Below are 20,582 nucleotides of genomic sequence, written 5' to 3' on the forward strand. Positions count from 1 at the left end.
GGGAGACATTTTGTGGCATTATTGTGTTTATAAAACTCATATAGCTGCGCACAGCCACATTCAACTTCATGTGTTTTACTCTAACCAGTTACAGTGAACATAAGTAATTGTAATTCTTAAAATCAACAAAATGTTCTTGGTCGTCTTTGTTATTTGGTGGTAGATCATCTAGTATTTATTTTTAAATAAAACGAACAAGAAAACCACTGATGCCGGGTTTTATATATTATGAACAAAACTCCACCTCTTTTTCATTTCTGAATTAATTAGTCCTGCCCTCCAAATATTCTGTACAACACGGTCACATAATAAAAAAAACATATGTAAACAAAGACATTGACTTGAAGCACCAAAGCTTCTCCAGACCTTCCAATGTCTAGGGTACATATTTTGGGCTTTACTGCATTTGAAAAGCCACTGTCTGTGTGACTATGTATATATGGCTAATGGTGGTCCAGCAAAAATTGGCTTGCCTAGTTTTTCTTTTTTTTCTTGTTTTATTGCATGGGATAGTATGTGTGTTTTTGAAGATTCTCTGTGGGACTTTAATACAGCTGCAGCAAACGGAGATTAGAATAAAAATGTTGCAGTATTCCTTTAATCTGCTGAGAAGAAGCATTGCCCAGAGTTAAACAAATCTACACCCTTATCCCTTTATCTTCAGATTAAAATGAGAGTACATTCAAAGACATGGCTTGACCCTCTAACAAACCTGTCTAAGACCCTCACACGGAAGGTTACTATGGAAAGTATTTCCCACCGCAGGACAGTGCTGTGGCAGGTAAGTGTGGCTGAAAGGGGCAGATGGCTAATTCCCCCTCTCCCACTGCTGTCTCATACCCCCTGACCCATATGACGGCATACCCCCCAGACTCATTGACCCACTTCTTCAGACCCACCAAAAATAACACACTTACAGCCTTTTATCTCTGTGCTCTACACTATTAACCTAATTATTTCACAAAACAAGACTGGGACAGATTCTGTCAGATCACTAAACACTGCAATCACCATATTAGAACAGGTTACCTAATAAGGCCAGACAGACATCGATTCCACCAGGACACAGACAGGGCAGTCAAATGAGGATGGCCAAAAGCATCATGACACATCAGTCCAAAGGTGCCAATTCAAATGCATCAAATACATAAATTTCCAAAGTGTAACAGACAGACAGACATCCTTTATAATTAGCAAATTCAGATTTGATGTGCACCCCTTTTGGACAGAGCCACACAGCTTATATAATCCATTAAAAAAGTGCACATTAGCTACAGGTCACCATTCTCAATGCAAATGTTGGTTAGAGTTGTATAATATTCCCCTCCACTGGGCTGTGTCCAACTGTGTCCTCTGGAGTGAGACCAATACCACTGGGATGATTGGAAATGCCATTTGTAATCCAGAACTAATCATCCTGTGGATGGATGCTATTATTTCCTCACAGAAATGTTTCAAAATCTAGTATAAACCGCCTAGAAAATTCTCAAACTTAGAATCTGTTACTGAAACAAAGCAGAGGGGAATGTCAAATTATTTATTAATAAACTTTATTTAAGAAGCCATTCTGGGAGAAGATATTCTATATTTTGCTCTCAGATCTAAACAGTGGCACTTTTTATTCATGTTTAGGAACTGCTAATTAATGTGTTTGTGAACTAGTTAATAAAACAATTTTAAAGGATGAATGCTTGATATGGAGACTACATTGTAAAATTGTACTGTAATTTCTGTACTGAATACTGAGATACTTGAAGCAGATGTGCTCTGATGATACAGCTGATAGGTACAGAGGTACTTTTTTGGTATATGATGATTACCTGGCTTCTGGAGAGGGCTGTCGTGTGGTCAGCATGGGTTCACTATCGCGCCTCTTCACCTCCACCTCGACTGTGATGGTCTGCTGATCATCCTCTTGTGGCCTACAATCAAAGAGACCACCAGAGGGCACCAATACTCAGCAATTAGACACAAAGTGTATTGGCAATAAATAAATAAATAAACAAAAAGGGGAAAAAAATAAAACAAAACAAAAAAGCTAATGAATTTAAGCTTGTCCTTCCTGTGTCATACATATTCTGTTCTGTCGTTAATGAAACAAGAGCAACGACCTGGTCTAACTAGTAGAGCAGCTTTAGTGAGGTGAGTGTGCAGTGAATTTCTGACTTACGTTCCATCCTGGCTAGACTGGGTGTACCTCCTGGGGGATAGAATAGACAGAGTATTGTAGTGAACTAAGGCGTGGCATGCAAACACCAAATAATGTGTTGATTATCCCCCTGAACTCTAAGGACACGTAAACAAATCCACCTCAATTTCTCACCCTTTTTGTGGCATATCGTAAAGATTATTTTCATCAAGAGTTAAGGAATAATTCATAGTTACTGTACATTAAAGCTTTAAAGGAACAGTAAGCAATGTGAACCCCCCCATTTGAAAAGTAGCAACCAATGATCATAAAAGTGATTATTTACTTTTCTTACATTATTCTTATATATATCAAGAAAATAACTGATTTCTCATCCCTGTATGAACTAGTTTATGACAAACATGGAGGCCATGTTTAAAACACAACATCAGCTATCAATTAACCCATTTTGTGTCAGGCAAACAATTTAATTATTTAATTATCAAAATAGCCAAGTATTAGATATTCAGTTTTGGTTGTTTTCTTTTTCTTTTTAAATTTCATGTGACACCTGAATAAAGAAATGGGAAGGGGAAAAAAAAAAAAATAAATAAATAAATAAACCTTTCCAAATGATAAAATTAAATATAGAAATTCACTGGGCACAAGGCATCTTTAGAGGGCAACACACACTCACACCTACGGACCCTCGAGTAGCCAATCCACCGCCACTGTGCTGCCCCTATATATACATTTTTAAAATATATTTTAATGTATATAAGCCTTTATATATATATTTTTTATTTTAGCCTAATCCATTAACTGTGTGCAGCATCCTTCAGTCACAAAATCCAATGACGTGTGTTCCTCTGAGACACATTTGAGAGATATAGAAGTGTCAGGTGCTAAAAGCTTCATATCTGTACATCTATCTTTGATCAGATCACTGGAGACATGAATGCCAGGTGTGAATAGGGTCTGTGTGTTGATGTTAACACGTCTGTTGAGAGTATGAATGCTGTGGTAAGAAACTGGAGCATGTGTGTAAGGCCGACAGCTCTTTTTTTTCTTTCGTAAAATGTCTTTTACCTGTAGCGTGGGTGCTCGGAGGTGTCTGAAGGAGAGCGCTCAGGGATGGATAGGGAGGTTGTGGAGGAGAGGGTGGTGGCGATGGAGGCTGTGGTGGCCTCCTCAAATGATGGAGGAGTGCAGGGCAACACGTCTGATCGCCCTAAGGAAAAGAGTGACAGGGAGAGTGAAAGACAATGAGAGAGAAACAGAGAGAGATGAGAGAGAAGCTGCCCACTCATGTACTTCATTCAAGGTTATTAAAAAGCAGCTGTCAGATATGCTAACTATAATGCAGATTATAGAAATGATTTCTGACGGATGATTTCAATATATATAAACATTTAAAATATTGGCTTTTTTAAGCAAATGTGTAATATTTTACATGTGAATACATATAGGCTACGTTCACACAGCAGGTAAAAGTGGCTCAGATCCTAACTGTTTCTCCATGTGACACAGATGTGTCATTTGCGTGGCTGTGTGAACAGCACAAATCACAATCACAGTGAATCAGATTTGGGGCACTTTCATATACGGTATTGAGATCTGACCATTTCTGATCTGTGGTAATGTGACTGTCTCTAACGGCCAGCTCAGAATTTTTCGAACTTTTACATCACTCTGGCCTCTGAGCATGATCTCCAGACTGAGGTCAAAAGCATTTTCATTTTAATTTTGAGCTGTTCAGGACATGGAAACAGCCCGGACACGCATTTTTGTTTTGTAACAAAATATTGGGAAGTCAAAAACTTGTGAAACTTCTTAATCCAGGTTCCTGTCACTCATTTATGAGAAAATAAAACTTGTATAAATTTGTATTAAGAGTTTTTTAATGGTTCTATATCAGTTTTATATAGTTCATGTTGGTATAAAGCAGTATAAATGTGGATCGTGGAAATATTAAACTCATTATGTCAGTGCTCGTCTAGTTCTCGTGTTTGCAAGAGACCTAGGGAATTCATTTCAAAAAGGAAAGTGCTTTGTATGAAACAGGCGAATATTTTCTTCTTGTCAGAGCCTGAAGCATGGTCCTTTTGCGCATGCAGGTCAGTTTAGGAGCGTGATCTCTTTAGACTGATGTCAGATATAGATCATATTATATAAACAATGTGAACAGCAGAAAAAAAACCAGTCAGATTTATGCCACTTACCCTCTCAAATATAAATATACAGAATACTGTAACCATTACTGTGTAAAAGGTTCTTGTCATCAAATCTGGGTATTCAGTGTAACTTTAATAATTCTGATCACACCAAAACTATCAAATGAAACCGGATTTTAGACTTGATAATTCCTTTTAAATAATCATAATTTAAACTATTGTTAAATCAAGGTGTACAGGAGGTCCTTGGGTTACATCAGTCCCGAGTTGTCCACGATGTTTCTTGGTTACGACACATCTCCCATTTACTGTATAAAGCCTTGTTTCGACTTAAGTGGTTTTGTGTCGTAAACGTTGTAACGCGAACTTCGTGTTTGGTGTGTGCGGCGGAAGAATACATGGTTACGCGGCTCGGGACCGAGGAAGATGGGTGCTAGGATAGGATAAGTGCTTACAGTATGTTATTTACGTACAGTATGTACGTATGTTCCGACTTACACCGAAAATCGGTGTACGACGCGACGTAGGAACGGATCAATGTCATAAGTCGAGGACCCCCTGAATAGCCTTGTTTATACCTTACATACACATTAGATTAACAGTAATTACACATAGTCTTAAGATTACTGCCTGAATCATACAGTTAACATAACCACTACAGACATAATAAAGAATATAACAGCTGTAGCTGGTGTAATCATCTGGAGTAAAAGAACCAAAAATGAGATGTTACCTTCATCCTCCAGAGTGGGAAAGCTGCGTGCTCCTCTCAAATCATAGATGTTGTCATCCCTCTCAGACGGCAGCTGACTGGCTGACCATGCCGCTCCGGGCCCTGAGTGTTTGGGCACTGCCAGACTACCACGCCCTCTCTTAGAAGGGGAGGACTTTAAGGCTATGGAGAGAAACAGGAACAGAATTTATGGTTACAATAAGAACATCCATTCTTGTGATGCATGAAAAAAAGGATTCAATTAAAAAAAAAAAAAAAAGGTTCATTACTTAATTCATATGGTAACAAGCAAAGTTTTTTTTTATTATTTAACTCAAAACAAAATCAACCTATGTAATACTTTACATTAACTGAAATGCCAATGACAATCCAAAACAATTTGTCAAATATTTTTAAAATGTTAAAAATTCTGTTTTCATTACAAAGTTAATGACAAATGCTTAAGGTTAGGGTTAACTTCAACCAAATAAACAGCTTTTCAAAGGCATTTATGTATTTTAATTAAATTATTATTAATTGAAAGTAATTAATGAAAAAAAAAATTTATATATATATATATATATATATATATATATATATATATATATATATATATATATATATTACATTACTAGAAATAGATATAGGAAAATAAATGCTGTCACTGCAACACTCAATAAGGGAACTTACAGGTGCTCTTCCTGAACACTGTGTTGCTCATAAATCTGAAGAATCTATCTGCATAGAAAGACGGCCGGTGAACAGACACAGTGTCCTGAAACAGAGAGAACTAAGGGTTAAACGGTTGCTTTTTAAAAATATATATATCCAATCCACATATTCATTCATTCATTCATTCATTGTCTTTAACCGCTTTTCCAGTTCAGGGTTGCTGTGGGTCCGGAGCCTACCCGGATTCACTGTGCGCAAAGCAGGAAAACACCCTGGAGGGGACACCAGTCCTTCACAGGGAGATACACACACACAAACATTCCCTCACACACTCACACCTATGGACACTTTTGAGTTGCCAATCCAGCTACTAATTTATGTTTTTGGACTGTGGGAGGAAGCCGGAGCATCGGGAGGAAACCCACACGGACACGGGGAGAACACACCAAACTCCTCATAGAAAGCCCCCCAGAGTGGGACTTGAACCCACAACCTCCAGGTCCCTGGAGCTATGTGACTGCGACACTACCTGCTACGCCACCAATCCACATTAAATAAAACAATGTATTTACTCTTTAAATATTATATATTTTTAATGTATTTAAGTTATTCACATTTTCCTCCCCAGTTTACTGATGTCCAGTGACCAAGTCAATTTAAAAGCTCTACGTTGGGTCAAGCTAGCTTTACAGAGCTTACGCAAGAGCTAATATTTAGGAAGAGACTGAGGGCATATCATGCTTCTGTTGAATTTCAGACTTATATGAAATATACAGTACATGATTCAGCCTCATCACCCACTGTTCAATAAATGTCTCCATTAAGGCGTAAATGAAGTGGCTGTCATTCAGCTTCAGACGCAGGCGAATGCGTCAAAGCCTGAATGTGGTGCCTCCATCACTGAGTGAGGCAAGCAGCCTCTGCCCTCACAGCTGAGCCAAGAGAGCTTTCAGTTCTAAATAAAGTACTGCTGAGAGGAGTGTGTGCATGAGCGTGTGTGTGTGTGAGTGGGTGTTGGTGTGTATATTGAGTGTGAGAGGCTGTGACAGAAACAGAAAAGGAAGTTTTGTACCTCATCTACCTCTCTTTCAGGCACAGCATATGTACCTAGATCCAACTAAAGAACCACTATTCTATGAGCTGTTCCTTGTGCGTCAGTCTATCTGTGACACACATTATGTGAGTCTGACTTCATAAATACATACATGAAGCAAAAGGGTGGTATTACGAACAAGGTCAAAGACCACAGCTCCCAGACAGGGCACGATCCTAAATCATTAATGCTTACTTTATACTTTAGAAGTTGAGAAGTCGTCACTGGCAATACCAAGTGTTAAATAAGTATTTCTTACTTGTAGCAAATTGGAACAAACCAAGATTCTGGCAAACACACTTTGTAAAAATGTTTCATAAGTATCTGTAAGTAGAGAAGATATGAAGTATAATTTAAATGCTGTTTAAATGTTGTTATTGTATGTGCAGTTTTGTAGGAAAACAAAAAACAAAAAACAACCAAAAAAAAAAAAAAAATCACATTCTTTGTAGCTTGCTGAGGCATATCTGATTATTAAAAAGGCTGAATAAGACCAGTTTAATTATAACTTATTCAGTCACTCACAGAAACCAAAAAACGGATTGCCATTAACAGTAAAACTGCTTTTAGTGCTTCATAATAGCATCACAGTCATTATGCTGTGGCAATGAAACAAATGAAATAAATGAAATTCAAATTTAGCTGAACCTTAAAACTACATATTTAAATGTGGCTGAATGTAACTGTAAGATTTTTTCATGACATAGTATGTGTGTATATAAAGATCAATAGACCTCTGTAGTTTCTTTTTGATAGTCTGTAGCTTCTATCCAATAGTCTGAAATATACCCACATTAATCAGCATCATGCTAGCCAATATCAGCGTCTGTTAGCTGGCATAACAGATTTGGACAGTTGGTGCTGTTGTCAAAATGTGTTCTGCTGTCTAGTGCCATTATGTTTGCAGCAGTTGAAATAGAGGTGATGGCTGGTGGAAACTGGCATTGATTAACTTGGGGAGAAACAAAAAAAAAAAAGACTAAACAGAGAGAGAGAGAGAGAGAGAGAGAGAGAGAGAAGACAACTTTTAAGTAAATACTGACCCCGTCATGGACAAGAGCTTTCCATGTATGCTCCAATTTCTTTATTAACCTGAATGAAGACAGAAATCAGCACAAAAAAATTCTTTAACAGCTCACAATCATGATGAGCTCTGAAGGTGAAAATGTAAACAGAAATAGACAATGACAGTGTACCTGTAAGACTGCAGAATGTCGATGATTCCAATGTACAGCAACAGACGCTCTCCTTTACTGTTCACTGCTGGAATGCCTCCCATTCTGAGGGAAAGTGCAAAAAGAGTGTACGGAATTTAATCTGGCTATGATCTTTTCTAAGGCAAAATAAATAAATAAATAAATAAAAATACTATGCAGCAAAAAACAAAGGGAAAAAAAAACAAAGATATATTTCCACATGTGCCATTAGAATACTTCAGACTACCGCTGGTGGGCGATATGAGCACAAATCAATATTATGATTAATTGAGCATATTACCTCAATTACGATTAACGTAATGAATGATTATTAATAAATAAATAAACAAAATAAACCATTTTGTTTTTCGTTTTTCACCCTCATAGCTCACTGGCAAAGCTTGTACTGTAAATATGATCATGTATTAAAGCTGGGATTTTTCTTTCTAATGTTGCGTGCAGCTTGTCAGTCCCTTTTTTGATCCATGCACTGTTCATATTTTAACGTGATTGTGCTTTAAGCATTGAAACAGACCGGGGTATTAACAATAATCACTGAAACAGGTTTTGTCATTGTTTACATGTCTTCTTTATGGACAAGTCCAAATGACACACAGCAGTTTTTTTTTTGGTACAAGCTCCTCAATTGGTTGGCCTCTGTATTTAGCTTAGAGTCACATGACTACGTGTGGGGTAATGTGGCTTTAAGAGGATAGAACATGAACACAGAGTGGGGGATGTATTAACAGAATTTAAAAAAAAAGGAAGAAAATAATTCAAAGTAAAATTAATATAATTGATATAGGCCAGATTATGTCAAATAGAATCACTGAATGTCAATTTCAATTAATAATTAATGAATTGCCCTGCCCAACTCCAGACTGAAATTATCTATAGAGAAATGTATGTGAATCTACAAATCTTGCAGCAATTATAACATGAATGGTAGTCAACTTGTGTAATTGTAACTACTGGTGGGCAACAGCCTGTAAAATTACAGAAAAAAAAAATCAACAAAATAGGCATTTTAGGTTTTAACAATTTTTCTCTGTAAGGCAAAAAAGTTACCGATATTCCATATAAAACCTTACAAGACACTTGTAGGTTCAGCTGTGTTTGTGGAAATAAAGTGATGACACAACCCCTCAATACAGAGACAGGGTTAAAACAGAGGGAGAAGGAAAGAGAGGAAAATCCTTTGTTCCTGTTACCACCACTGTTTAGAAATCATCAAGTTTCTTTTCAATTAACCATTTCAAACCTGATTTTTTTCTTCAGTGGATCTATGTTAATCTGAGGTGAATCCTTACGTGTCTTCTGTGTCAATGTCCTCTCCACAGGCTGAGGCTCCCTGAATGGACTCCATTGCAGTGGAGTAAAGGGCTTTCTGGGCCAGTGGCCTCTTCTCATCACTGCTACCCAGAGAGCCTTCTGTCTGCTTCTCACGCTCTGCCTGGTCCAGGTTGTGCACACCCAGTAGCAAACTATAGTCCATGATTTTAAAACTCTCCAAAACCTGCAAAATACATAGACAAGAGGATCAACTTAAACTAATAAACGTCTCAGGACAATGAATCATTAAATTGACTATTAGTGTCTGCAGTCTTTTGGACACATAGGTGTACAACAGATTTTTAGCACCTCTGTTGTACATCTATGTGAACTCAAATACCACAGCACTGCAAAATTTTGTATTTTCAAATTTAATTAGGCATGAAATTAATTAGGCAAGCAAAACATTCTAATGCAGCTGGAAACACAACTATATGTAATTAAATTCTATCATTCTAACTATCTTACTGAAAGCAGGCACATAGCTTATACCCTGTTGACATCGTCTCCAGCATGCATATGTATTTCTGAGATCATCATCAGCTGTTTTAGATGTTTACTGAATATATATTTTTTAATGCTCTCCACTTTTTAAATACTAGTTTTAAATTTGCACATATTTACATAAAGATTTGTTGAGGTAAAATGAGACAGTGTTTTTGTTTGAATAAAGGTCAAACTGTATTTATAAATCACTGCTTTCAGAATTGCACATATTGCTGCCCCCCACCACCTTTTTTGAAATTGGAATATGTAGAAAATCAACCAGAGAGGTTCTACAGCAAAATCAGGAGTGCTCACCAGACAGTCTCTTTGGAGGGTTTTTACGAGGGCGTTGTAAGTGTCTGCATCCAGCATCAAACCTTCCATTATATCCTGCATGAAGTCAAGGTCCTTGAAGGTGGGCCTGGCTTTCTCACGCTCTTTCTTGGATGCTCGACGCTTGTACGTGGAGCCCTTCAAGTCGTATTTGAGGTGCATGCGGACCACCCTAGGCAGGATGTTGTTCATCACCACCACCCGGATGTTCTTCCCCCCGGATTGTACACAGTACAGGCCGAAGAACTTGGGCAGCAAGGTACGAGGGTTTTGGTTAAGGTTCTAGAAGAGGGTAAAACATCAAAAAAGAAGTGATAAATGACAAGATCAAGAAGCCCTAAGCTTTGGAGTGGACAGTATAGTGTTGTGTTATTGTCATTGCTGTAATACTGTATATGCCATAGTATGTTTTGCTGACCCCACTGACCTTATTAACATTTTTAGTCAGCTAACTGCATTCTTCATAAAAACATTTAGATCAATGGTAGGTGGCCTGCCAAAAAACGTGGTGTCACAAAAATTGATTGCAACCTAAAATCCTATATATATATATATATATATATATATACACACAAAATTGTGTCCTCCCTGTGTCTGCGTGGGTTTTCTCTGGGTGCTCCGGTTTCTTCCCACGGTCCAAAACCACAGTGATAGATAGATTAGCTACTCAAAAGTGTCCATAGGTGTGAGTGTGGGTTGCCTCCCTCCAGGGTGTGTTAGCACCTTGCACCCAGTGATTCTGGGTAGGCTGGTAACAGTGGCTAAAGACAACTTTTGAATAATACAAAAGTAAATATTTATTTCAGTTTTTTTTTAATGGGCTAAGACTATCACAATGTCTTATTTTTGTCTTATTTCCCCCCAAAAAGTGAACAAGATTAACTTTAAGGCCATTTTTTGTTGATATCTGAATAAATGACTCCTGCACAAATGCACCATTGGTATAGCAGTAATATTGCATTACAAATAAACGGAAATACTGCAACATTATAGAACATTCAAAATTCCAAAAGCATAAAATGCCATGTCTCAGTCCTCCTCCACCCAATCCTATATTTACATGTAAGCAGCAAGGGAAAAGTGAATCAACAAGTGAATCACAGGCCAAAAAAGACAGGCAACACTTGTAGTCTTTTATCACAAACCACAACAACAACTACTAAAAATAAACACTTCGTGTTAATGCAGCTAAACACATCCAGTTAGCCCACCATCTGACTTTCCAGAAGGAACAGCTTTTGCAGGCTGACTCTAATTAGTGTCAAAGTCTTTATCCACTTAAAAGGAAGCACCATGCACCAAGCCAAGCAGTGATACAGATCTCCAGCTTAGTAGAGTAGCTTTTCAGTCACCTTGTGACATGACATTTTGACAGGGTACACAAAGAGAGGCTCTTGGGCCCACACTCAAAAAACAGTACAGAGCATGGGACGGATAGCCAGGCTTAAAAGAAAGTCAGGGATCGACTAGGTCAGAAGTTACTAATCCCAGACCCGTTCTATTGGATCAAACAATATGACATAGAGACCATCCTTCATTCATTTAAATTCTAGTCCAAAGCTAAAGGTGAATAAGTTAAACTTTAAAAAGAATACGGGACCCCTAATAATCGTGCAAGAAATTATTAGGGGTACCATTATAATTATAAAATGACACATACAAACTCAGATTCCATAAAAATTGGGATGCTGTGCAAATCATTTGAATCCAAAATTTAACTGAAAATAGTACAAAGATGACACTTCAAATTAATTTATTTTTAAATATTTGCCAATATTTCATCATGCTTGCTTGTTATAGGATTTCAGCTACTCAACAGTGTGGGGTCTCTGTTCCCATGTTTTTCATTTCATAATGCATCACCTGTTTTAGTTTAGCAGCCAGACTTGTTAACTAAGGAGCCATGTTCTTGCAATGGGTATTTGCATTTTCTTACTAAAAGAAACAAGTCCTTCCCAAAGAAAAGACAAGGTCTGGATGGTAGCATGTTGCTCTGCAACCTGTATATATCATTCAGCATTAATGGTGCCTTCACAGATGTGCAACTGACCCAAGCCATGTGCACTAATGCACTGCTATAATATCATAGATGCTGGCTTTTGATGCTGCTGATAAAAAGCAAGATGGTTCCTCTTCTCTTTATCCCAGAGGCATCCATAATTTGCAAATTATTTTCACATTGTGATTTGTCTAACCCAAAGACATTTTTCCACTTCACCTCAGGCCATAATAAATTATCTCAGGCACAGAGAATGTGGATTTGTGGAACCGTGTTGCCAAACAGAGGTTCTGGGAAGTGTTTCTGAGCCCATAAATATCTGAAGAACACAGCCAGCCTATACTTGTGCCTTCATAGAGATTACTCCAGTTTATGTGAATCTTTTAATTATATTTTTTACTGTGGATGATGAAATCCTCAGGTTCTTTATTATTATAAGTTGAGAAACATTATTCTTGAAATGTTGCACTATTTGTCCAAGCAGAATTTCACTGAATGCTAAATCACTTCCCATTTCTACTTCCGAACAAATTTGGCTTCTCTGAAATGCTCAGTTTGAACCCAGTCATGTCACTGACCTGTTGCCAATGAGCCTGATTTATATTTTGCAGTATTACACAAATTTTGTCTTTTGTTGCCCCACCTTCAAACTTTTTGGAACATGTTGCGGGCATAACATTCAAAATATATTATTAATAAAATAACATCTCTGTTGCAATATTTAATTATAATAATTAAATATAATGTTTAAATTATCTGAACGTCATTGCATACTGTTTTTATATACATTTTGCCTAGCATCCCAACTTTTCTGGAAATGGGGTTTGTAATAAATATTGCACACAGCAGTCCTAGCAGTGCAGGTAAGACAAAAGGGTTGTTCAAGCTATGACTGAGAACTACAGTTCTGTGCACATGTTCCACAAGGACTACCACTGGATTTCTTTATCGTCAGCAAACAGCTTGTATCCTCCAGCCCCTGCTGAACCAAGAGTGCTACCTCAGCCCAGTCACCGCCTTCACTCACTTGCTTTGTTTGAATTAAATCTTTTTCAGTTCATCCTCATAAGTAATCCATTTGGCATGCTAACACCTGCTTTCTGCTTAAGTGCAGAAACACTGGGGACAGGGGGTGGGAGAGATAAGAATGTAATTTGCATGCTAATGGTCACCGCTAATTTCATTATTCAGCTAACAGGTACACATATCGCCTTAAGGAAAGGTATAAAAATAGCACCTGAACATAATGCTATCATGAATAAAGATTTTGGAAATGTGGCAGTTAGCAAGCGCAGCACAGTTATAAAAAAAATGAACGCCTACAAAACAGCTCTCTCAGTAAAAATAAAGAAATAAATAAAACCTACAGTGAACTGAATTCTTAAATGTTATGGCACTACAGGTATGTGTAGACATCCTAAATATTTAGCCAATTTAGCTACTGTAAGGTGAACTATTTGTAGCATCAACCTGCTTCCTCATCATCTTCAAGATAGCAAGAACTGCTGGGAGAGCTCAGAAACTTCAGCACTAGCTTCACTCCTGCTTTCACATAGTGAGCAGTGTCTAATCAAATTAAACAAATGCTGCTTGAGACTCACAGTCTGTGGGGCTGAAATCTCAGGAGACTGAGCCGTATGTGTTTGAACAAGTTTGCTTTGTTAATAATTCACAATACTTTACCTCACAGCACTTAACAATTATTTAGCACTGACACAAATGATTCAGTATTAAATATTTCCCTTTTTCCAGTGATGCCTTTGCATCCAGGATAATTACAAACAATCCATTCTCTATTTGCCTTAAACTTTTAAAAAGTACACTTCTGAAACACAATAATGATTAATTAAGGTTTAGAAGCATTTATTTTATTTCATTTATTTATTACAATTTTGTAACATGCTAATGTCAGACACGAAAACAAATTTGACAAACTCATTGTGGGCCACAGCCCAGTACAGATTCATGTTTTCTGTCTTCTAACATACTCAGTGGAACTCATTACAGCCTTGATAATTAGCAGATGTGTTGAGTCCAGTGTGTTTAAGGTGGCAGGGTGCTAAACTCAGCAGTGCTGTGGCTTTCCAGGAGCAGAATCTTATATGACAGCAGTAAAACATTTAGTGATTGGTTAGTGATTTAGTGATTTCTTTGCAAAATGCAGCCCACTCTTGGCACTTTTCCATTGCATGGTACCTATTCAACTCTACTCAGCACAGCTCCACATGCCTTTTTAGTGCCTGGTCCCTGGTCATGTTTCCATTAGCACAGCAAAACACCATCTCTAACAGAAACCGCTGGCTTTGGAAACCACAACAATCGGGCTGTAATATTATGTGCTGTTTCCTGTTGTATATTCGTATGTTGTTTGTTTTTTGGGACTGAACACAACTTTGCGACCCAGTCCTCACAGATCAGGAGAGATTTTTTCATTACTTGTTGGCTCTTGCCACCAATCCAAGGAGCTTTTGAACCTTAAATTTTTTACCAGCTGCCATTGTGAATCAGAAAAAAAATTTAATCGCCACTGTAACTTGAAGAATTTACAGATGGTTAGTTTGTGCTGGATGCCTGCATCTCTTTGGCCAATCAGCACTCTGCAAGGTTTAGAAGTCATGTATACCACCTGCGAGTAGAAACTAAAAATACACGCCATTCCAGGCACCAGAACATTTTATATTAAAATAGGCCAGTTAAATTATCATGTTAAATACAAACTGCCACAATATACAGACTGACCATGATATTTAAACCATGTTTAACTGTGTAAACAGGTCAGTAGGTGTGAACAAAGCAATGCAAGAACATTAAGCTACAGAAATGTAGTAATGGTGGAGACATTAAATAATTTACCATGTAATATCCAGGAAGCAGCTTTTGCAGAAATTCAGCCTCTTTATGCATGACAGTCTTGATGATGAACTCATCATCCTTTGTGACATAGAACACAGAGCCACTGGCTCCAGGATTGGACAACTCGATGAGGGGCTCATTACACAGAGAATACTGTAATCAGAAAAGAACAAGAGAAATCATAGAAGACCAAACCTTTCATTAAAACAAAAACATAGTTATATGAAAAAGTTTAAACACTCCTGGTCAAATTATATATTTTGCTGATGTTTTAAAAAAGTCTGCTCTTGTTAGCTTCAAATCTTGCCTTAGAATGAATTTCTTCCCAATATTTGTCTATTTTCTTTTCTCAATAAGACTTATTTAGCACCTTGACCTGTCTACTCACAATGAAAAGATGGACAAACACTTTCAGACCTGATTTATGTATTTAAAAATCCATTTAAAAACATCCATCCAATTTTACTTGATTTTTCCCCTGTTCTATGCATGTGGATTATATTATATCAAATGTCTTAAGGATATATATAAATCAATAAATGAATTAGACAATAGTCTCTGATATTTGCACTATAATTTACATTCTGACTGCACACAGATATACAATAAGTAGTGAACAGACAGAGACATTTAAAAAAAAAAAAAAAAAAAAAAAAGAAAAGAAAAAAGAATGACAGACATTTTCTTTGGACACACATTGAGGAAATACACTGTGAACCTGCACTTCCAGATGAAAGGTGAAGAAGTGACAGAGAGAGAAGAGAAAAGAGAGGAAACTAATCTGAGTCACTAAGTGTGAAGTCTGGCCCAAGGCCGTCTAATGAATCACTGTGTGGGAGAAGAAAGTCACCCAGAGCCAGCCATCTGAACTAACCCTCCCACTCCCGACTCTCAGACAATTACACATACAGAGCTGCTCAAACACTCCCTCACAGGAGACTGCTGTAAATACAGACTCAGACATGCGCAAAAAAATATACTACAGTGTTTCTGACACACACAGCTACAGTAAACGGTTTCCAAAACTGAAGTCAACCACAATGAATGTGATTTCGGAAAAACATTCCAACGCAGGCTTGGAAAATTTTGAAAGTTTGAAGTTTGACCTTGATAACATTACCACGAGTAGTATCAGAATAGTCAACTAATGAAAAAAAATTATTCAAATTTTAACAGCTTATAGAATGCAATATAATAAAATAAGACTAAAATAAAGAATAAATAAGAACAAAGAATAGAATAAAATAAGACATGCAGCCTATATTTCCTTGCACTGAAATAATCCTAATGTGCTATTACTATATTTAGGTACCATATACATGACATTCCCGGTCTCTCTCTCTCGTATTTATAAATAAAATGTACAATATCTCAGGTGCATTCCCATGAGATCAAAGTAAACAATTCAAACAATTATTATTTATCATATAGTACTACATTTGATACTTTATACAACTCAGATATATAGACTAAATATATTTCAGATAAATATAAACAAAGAAATGAATTTTTTGTGTTAATAAAGGGCAGGAAAGGATCTGAACAGAGAACAAGCAGACAAACAGGAAGGAGACATGACACAAAGAAGAAAAGAGAAGGCTGGAAATGACAGAAGCCATAGGGAGTCACACAGCAGCCCAGGCCTTCTAATGATTTTCAGCAGCCAACAACACTTCAAACACATTTATATGCACAGAAAAACCTACAGATGCAAGTGGTGATTCTGGAATGTCAGAATAAATTACATTAATAATAATAACATTAATAATGATAACTATAATATTAACAACAACAAAAATCATAATAATAATTATTCATTATCATGAATAAAATGTTATACACATATCCAATATTATATAGTTACTGCATCTCAAAAGAATTTTATGAACACTGAAAGAGGATCTAACTTGTACACTGAAATTCCAGCCCTATAACACACTACAGGAGATAATGAGCCACAGTAATCTAGGCATATGCTAGCCTACCAAATCCATCATATGCAAATGTTCAGGCACCCCTGTCAAATCCACTCTCCATATAGATGAAATTAATGAACAGTGTCCTGAAGAGGGGTTTCTTAATGTACTGAGAAATCAGTTAAAGTGGAACAACAGGTTCTTACCAGATAGTCATCGGGCCGAATCCCAAAAAGCTCCCTAAAGTAACGGAAGGCAACAGGAGCATATGTCTTGAAACGGAAGTCTGGAAAGTGGTGGGCTGGTGTCAGGTTGCTCCCCTCACTGGAAAAAAAACAACAACATTGAGTTCTGAGCCTTGGTTGGCGGCTCTGCCCACAGTTGGGTGCTATTTGCTGCTATTTCTTTTTTAAACTAAGATGGTCACAAATGAATGCTGTTGGTTACAACTAAGTAGTCTCAACCACAGACACTCTGCCCTGAAGTAGATGGAGAATCTGGCCTCACTGTCAATATTCTTCTAGCTGCATTCTGAATGGCTCTCTGTACATCCGCGTGTATGCACTCCTGTGTATCATTTTTTACTGGCTCCGCTAGTAGTGCGATGTGAATCTTAAAGATTGTCCCCTTGCCAAAATAACAGACTTGTGATTGGTCCTTTAGTGTGTCCGTCAAATTTCTTTTCCTGAAGTAGTGGGCTGTTCTTGACCACGTTAAATTGCTCTCTAGAAAGCCTGGCAATGTGAGACTACACTTTGACTGTCCATGCATACTACCATGGACAAGCACACATGTCATGCACTGGAATGTGTTGTAAACTTTAGAATAACTACATAAACAATATAAAAACTTTATAGAACCTCTGTCCGTACATGCTAAAACATTCATTAGTCCAATGGGCCTCCTTTGTAATATTGGAATATTGACCAAATTGTTTAAAAACAAAATAAAAAGGGACTATTCAGAGAATTAGCACATTAGTATTGGTATCTGGAATGCTTAGCAAACCCCTTTGTGCCCTTTAAACCTTTCAGCAGAGTGCAAGTCTTAGGCATGGACCTGGGGAAGAAGATGCTCTCCACCACATAGAAGTCTTGCATGAGCACATCTCTCTCGGGCTTGGAGCTCAGATTGCCCACCGTGTAGCCAATACCCAGCTGAATGGCTCCTTTTAGTGCTGATGACGTGGTCTATCGGAGAAAAAACAGGGATGAAGGCAAAATTATCCATCAATGGCTGATGAAATATATTTTCTTTCATCTCCAGTATTCAACCAAAGCTCACTGTGCAAATAACCTCTTTAATCAAACAGACTTTGAAAAAGATGATGAAAATGTCATCACCGAACACAGAAAATGTGCTGAAAGCTGCATAATAATAATAATAATAATATTGTTGCAGCAGTGGTCCTTGGACAGAATATGGTAGATGAAAGACTAGGAAAGAAAAGCTTGAAAACCTTCTTATATGTCGTCTCTCCAGATGCGTCCACTCCTCTGTGTCCAATTTTCTTCGCAAGGCCCGGCTGGCCTGAAGATGATGGCATCTGAAAGAGAGAATGTATCAGCATTGCTGCATAAATGCTTCATTAGTTTTCTATTGCAATATGCTAAGTCATTAAGTGAATTGCTGTCTGTACTGCGACAAAGCAAAAGTCTAATTCATACCTCTGTGATAAAGGCCTTCTTGGCAGCATCTGTGCAAATAAGAGAGGAGAAAGATAAGGCACTAAATAATCTACAGCGTTTCTTAATGCAGATTTGATCTTGGACAGAAACAGAGATGGCTAGGCAGCAGATGTTTCTGAGAGAAGCAAAAAATATTTTCTGTTTCTCTTTTTCTGTAGCAGCATGTCTCTCTCATGGCCAACCACATCATGAAGTTGTTTGCTCTCACCTCCCATGTATTTCTTCTCTCCCTCGCACTGTCTCTCACCACGTTATAAACTGACAAGCTCAAGCCAGACAAAACCTGCCAGTAAAATTATTCTGAAGTGGTGAAAGTGTTTTGCAGCACAGAGGATAGTGAGTTTCATAAACAGTCGCTTATAAATACAAGTATGTATAGTTGACTTTTTTTTTTAAAAAGTTCTGAAACCATGCATCTTTAGAACAATTAAGAACATATATAAAATAAAAATTTCATTCCAAATTATTTTGGAGCATTCCAATTGGTCATGAACGCTGACCTTAACTGAGGCAAGTGAGGCCTGCAGTTCTTTGGATGTTGTGTGGTCTTTTGTGACCTCGTGGATGAGTCGCTGCTAAGCTCTTGGGGTAATTTTGGTCCGCCATCACTCCTCGGAAGGGTCACCACTGTTCCACATTTTCGCCATTTGTGGATAATGGCTCTCATTGTGGCCCCAAAACTTTAGAAAAAGCTTTATAACCTTTTACAGACTGATAGATATCTGTTACTTTCTTTCTCATTTGTTCCTGAATTTCTTTGGATCTTGGCATGATGTCAAGTTTTGAGGATCTTTTGGTCTATTTCGCTTTGTCAGACAGGTCCTATTTAAGTGAGTTCTTGATTGAAAACATGTGTGGCAATAATCAGGCCTAGGTGTGGCTTGAGAAATTAAACTCTGGTGATAAACCACAGGTATGATTTTCACAAAGGGCCATGTAGGTTTGGATTTTTTTTCTCTCTTAATAATAAAAACCTTCATTTAAAAACTTGTCTTTGACTAACATTTAAATTTGTTTGATGATCTGAAACATTTAAGACAAGCATGACATGCAAAAAAAAAGAAATCACGAAGAGGGCAGGTATGTCACCTGTCAGTGATTTGAATGTTGTGGCTGATTGGTGTAGGATGTATACTAGGATTAACAGCAGAGTTAGCACATACACTACAGTCTACCTGCTAGTCATGTGTTAGTTGACTTCTTTTAATTCTTTAAGCATGAATGGCCTTATTCAGCCCTGGAGGTTACATTATGATCTAAGCTTTAAGGTAAATTCCTCAGTAAAAAGCACAGCCTTTCAGTGACATGCAAAAGTCACCTACTCATTACTATGAAAGAGTGTTTCATTGTGTTAAAGTCCTTTGAGAATAAGAACAGAGTTCAAAGGGGTAAAGCACTGCTGTTCAAAAATGAGTTGATCAAGAAACTATTTGAATTTCAATATTATTTTTAATGTGTTCTCGGCATCATTACCTCAAGCTGTCAGAATGTGCTTTACACCTATGTTACAAGTACACCAACTGAAGGGACAATAGAGGAATGGATTTTGCAATATGACATTCATTCATTAGCCCTGCTACAAACAATTTTTTGAGAAGCCCAAAGATAGAATAAATGAATTTTGTGAATCAATCCTCTGAACTTACAGAGTAGACGATTTTTTGAAAGAAACACTTTTTGTTATATTACTTGAAGTGCTTTTACATCTCAGTAGCAATCAGTAAACAGAATTCTCGGACGATAGTTTTAATGTCATTAACACAAACTATATATTCGCTTACGACCAATATTTCACAACAAAAAACTAAATGAGAACAAAATAAATATAATCATCTGACAACGAGAAATATGGCAAAATGTTTTGTATTTTTTGTCAAAGAATACACAACAATTAAATATGTGAAAGACTATAAATTATACGTTATTTCTGACTTAGAAACAAAAAATCAGTAGGAAACAAAACATTAAATCCCAAAATGCTCTGCTTGTTTACTGCTGTC

The 20,582-nt window shown here is 37.2% G+C and overlaps 1 protein-coding gene across 2 annotated transcripts in view; it reads right to left on the reverse strand.

Moving 5' to 3' along the window:
* Positions 1 to 20,582, reverse strand: part of pip5k1ca (phosphatidylinositol-4-phosphate 5-kinase, type I, gamma a) — a 49,120-nt gene that overhangs the window by 14,519 nt on the left and 14,019 nt on the right. For both annotated transcript variants that reach the window (XM_066648381.1, XM_066648380.1), the window contains exons 2-15: positions 18,562 to 18,590; positions 18,354 to 18,440; positions 17,954 to 18,084; positions 17,101 to 17,218; positions 14,979 to 15,131; positions 10,109 to 10,408; positions 9,286 to 9,491; positions 7,976 to 8,059; positions 7,823 to 7,871; positions 5,705 to 5,789; positions 5,036 to 5,197; positions 3,218 to 3,359; positions 2,171 to 2,200; positions 1,821 to 1,922 (exon numbers count right to left, since the gene is read on the reverse strand). In XM_066648381.1, coding sequence (XP_066504478.1) covers positions 1,821 to 1,922; positions 2,171 to 2,200; positions 3,218 to 3,359; positions 5,036 to 5,197; positions 5,705 to 5,789; positions 7,823 to 7,871; positions 7,976 to 8,059; positions 9,286 to 9,491; positions 10,109 to 10,408; positions 14,979 to 15,131; positions 17,101 to 17,218; positions 17,954 to 18,084; positions 18,354 to 18,440; positions 18,562 to 18,590 — 1,678 coding nt within the window. The remainder of the gene's footprint in view (positions 1 to 1,820; positions 1,923 to 2,170; positions 2,201 to 3,217; positions 3,360 to 5,035; positions 5,198 to 5,704; positions 5,790 to 7,822; positions 7,872 to 7,975; positions 8,060 to 9,285; positions 9,492 to 10,108; positions 10,409 to 14,978; positions 15,132 to 17,100; positions 17,219 to 17,953; positions 18,085 to 18,353; positions 18,441 to 18,561; positions 18,591 to 20,582) is intronic.

Source organism: Hoplias malabaricus, chromosome 16 (assembly GCF_029633855.1).
Source record: "Hoplias malabaricus isolate fHopMal1 chromosome 16, fHopMal1.hap1, whole genome shotgun sequence".
NCBI lineage: Eukaryota > Metazoa > Chordata > Actinopteri > Characiformes > Erythrinidae > Hoplias > Hoplias malabaricus.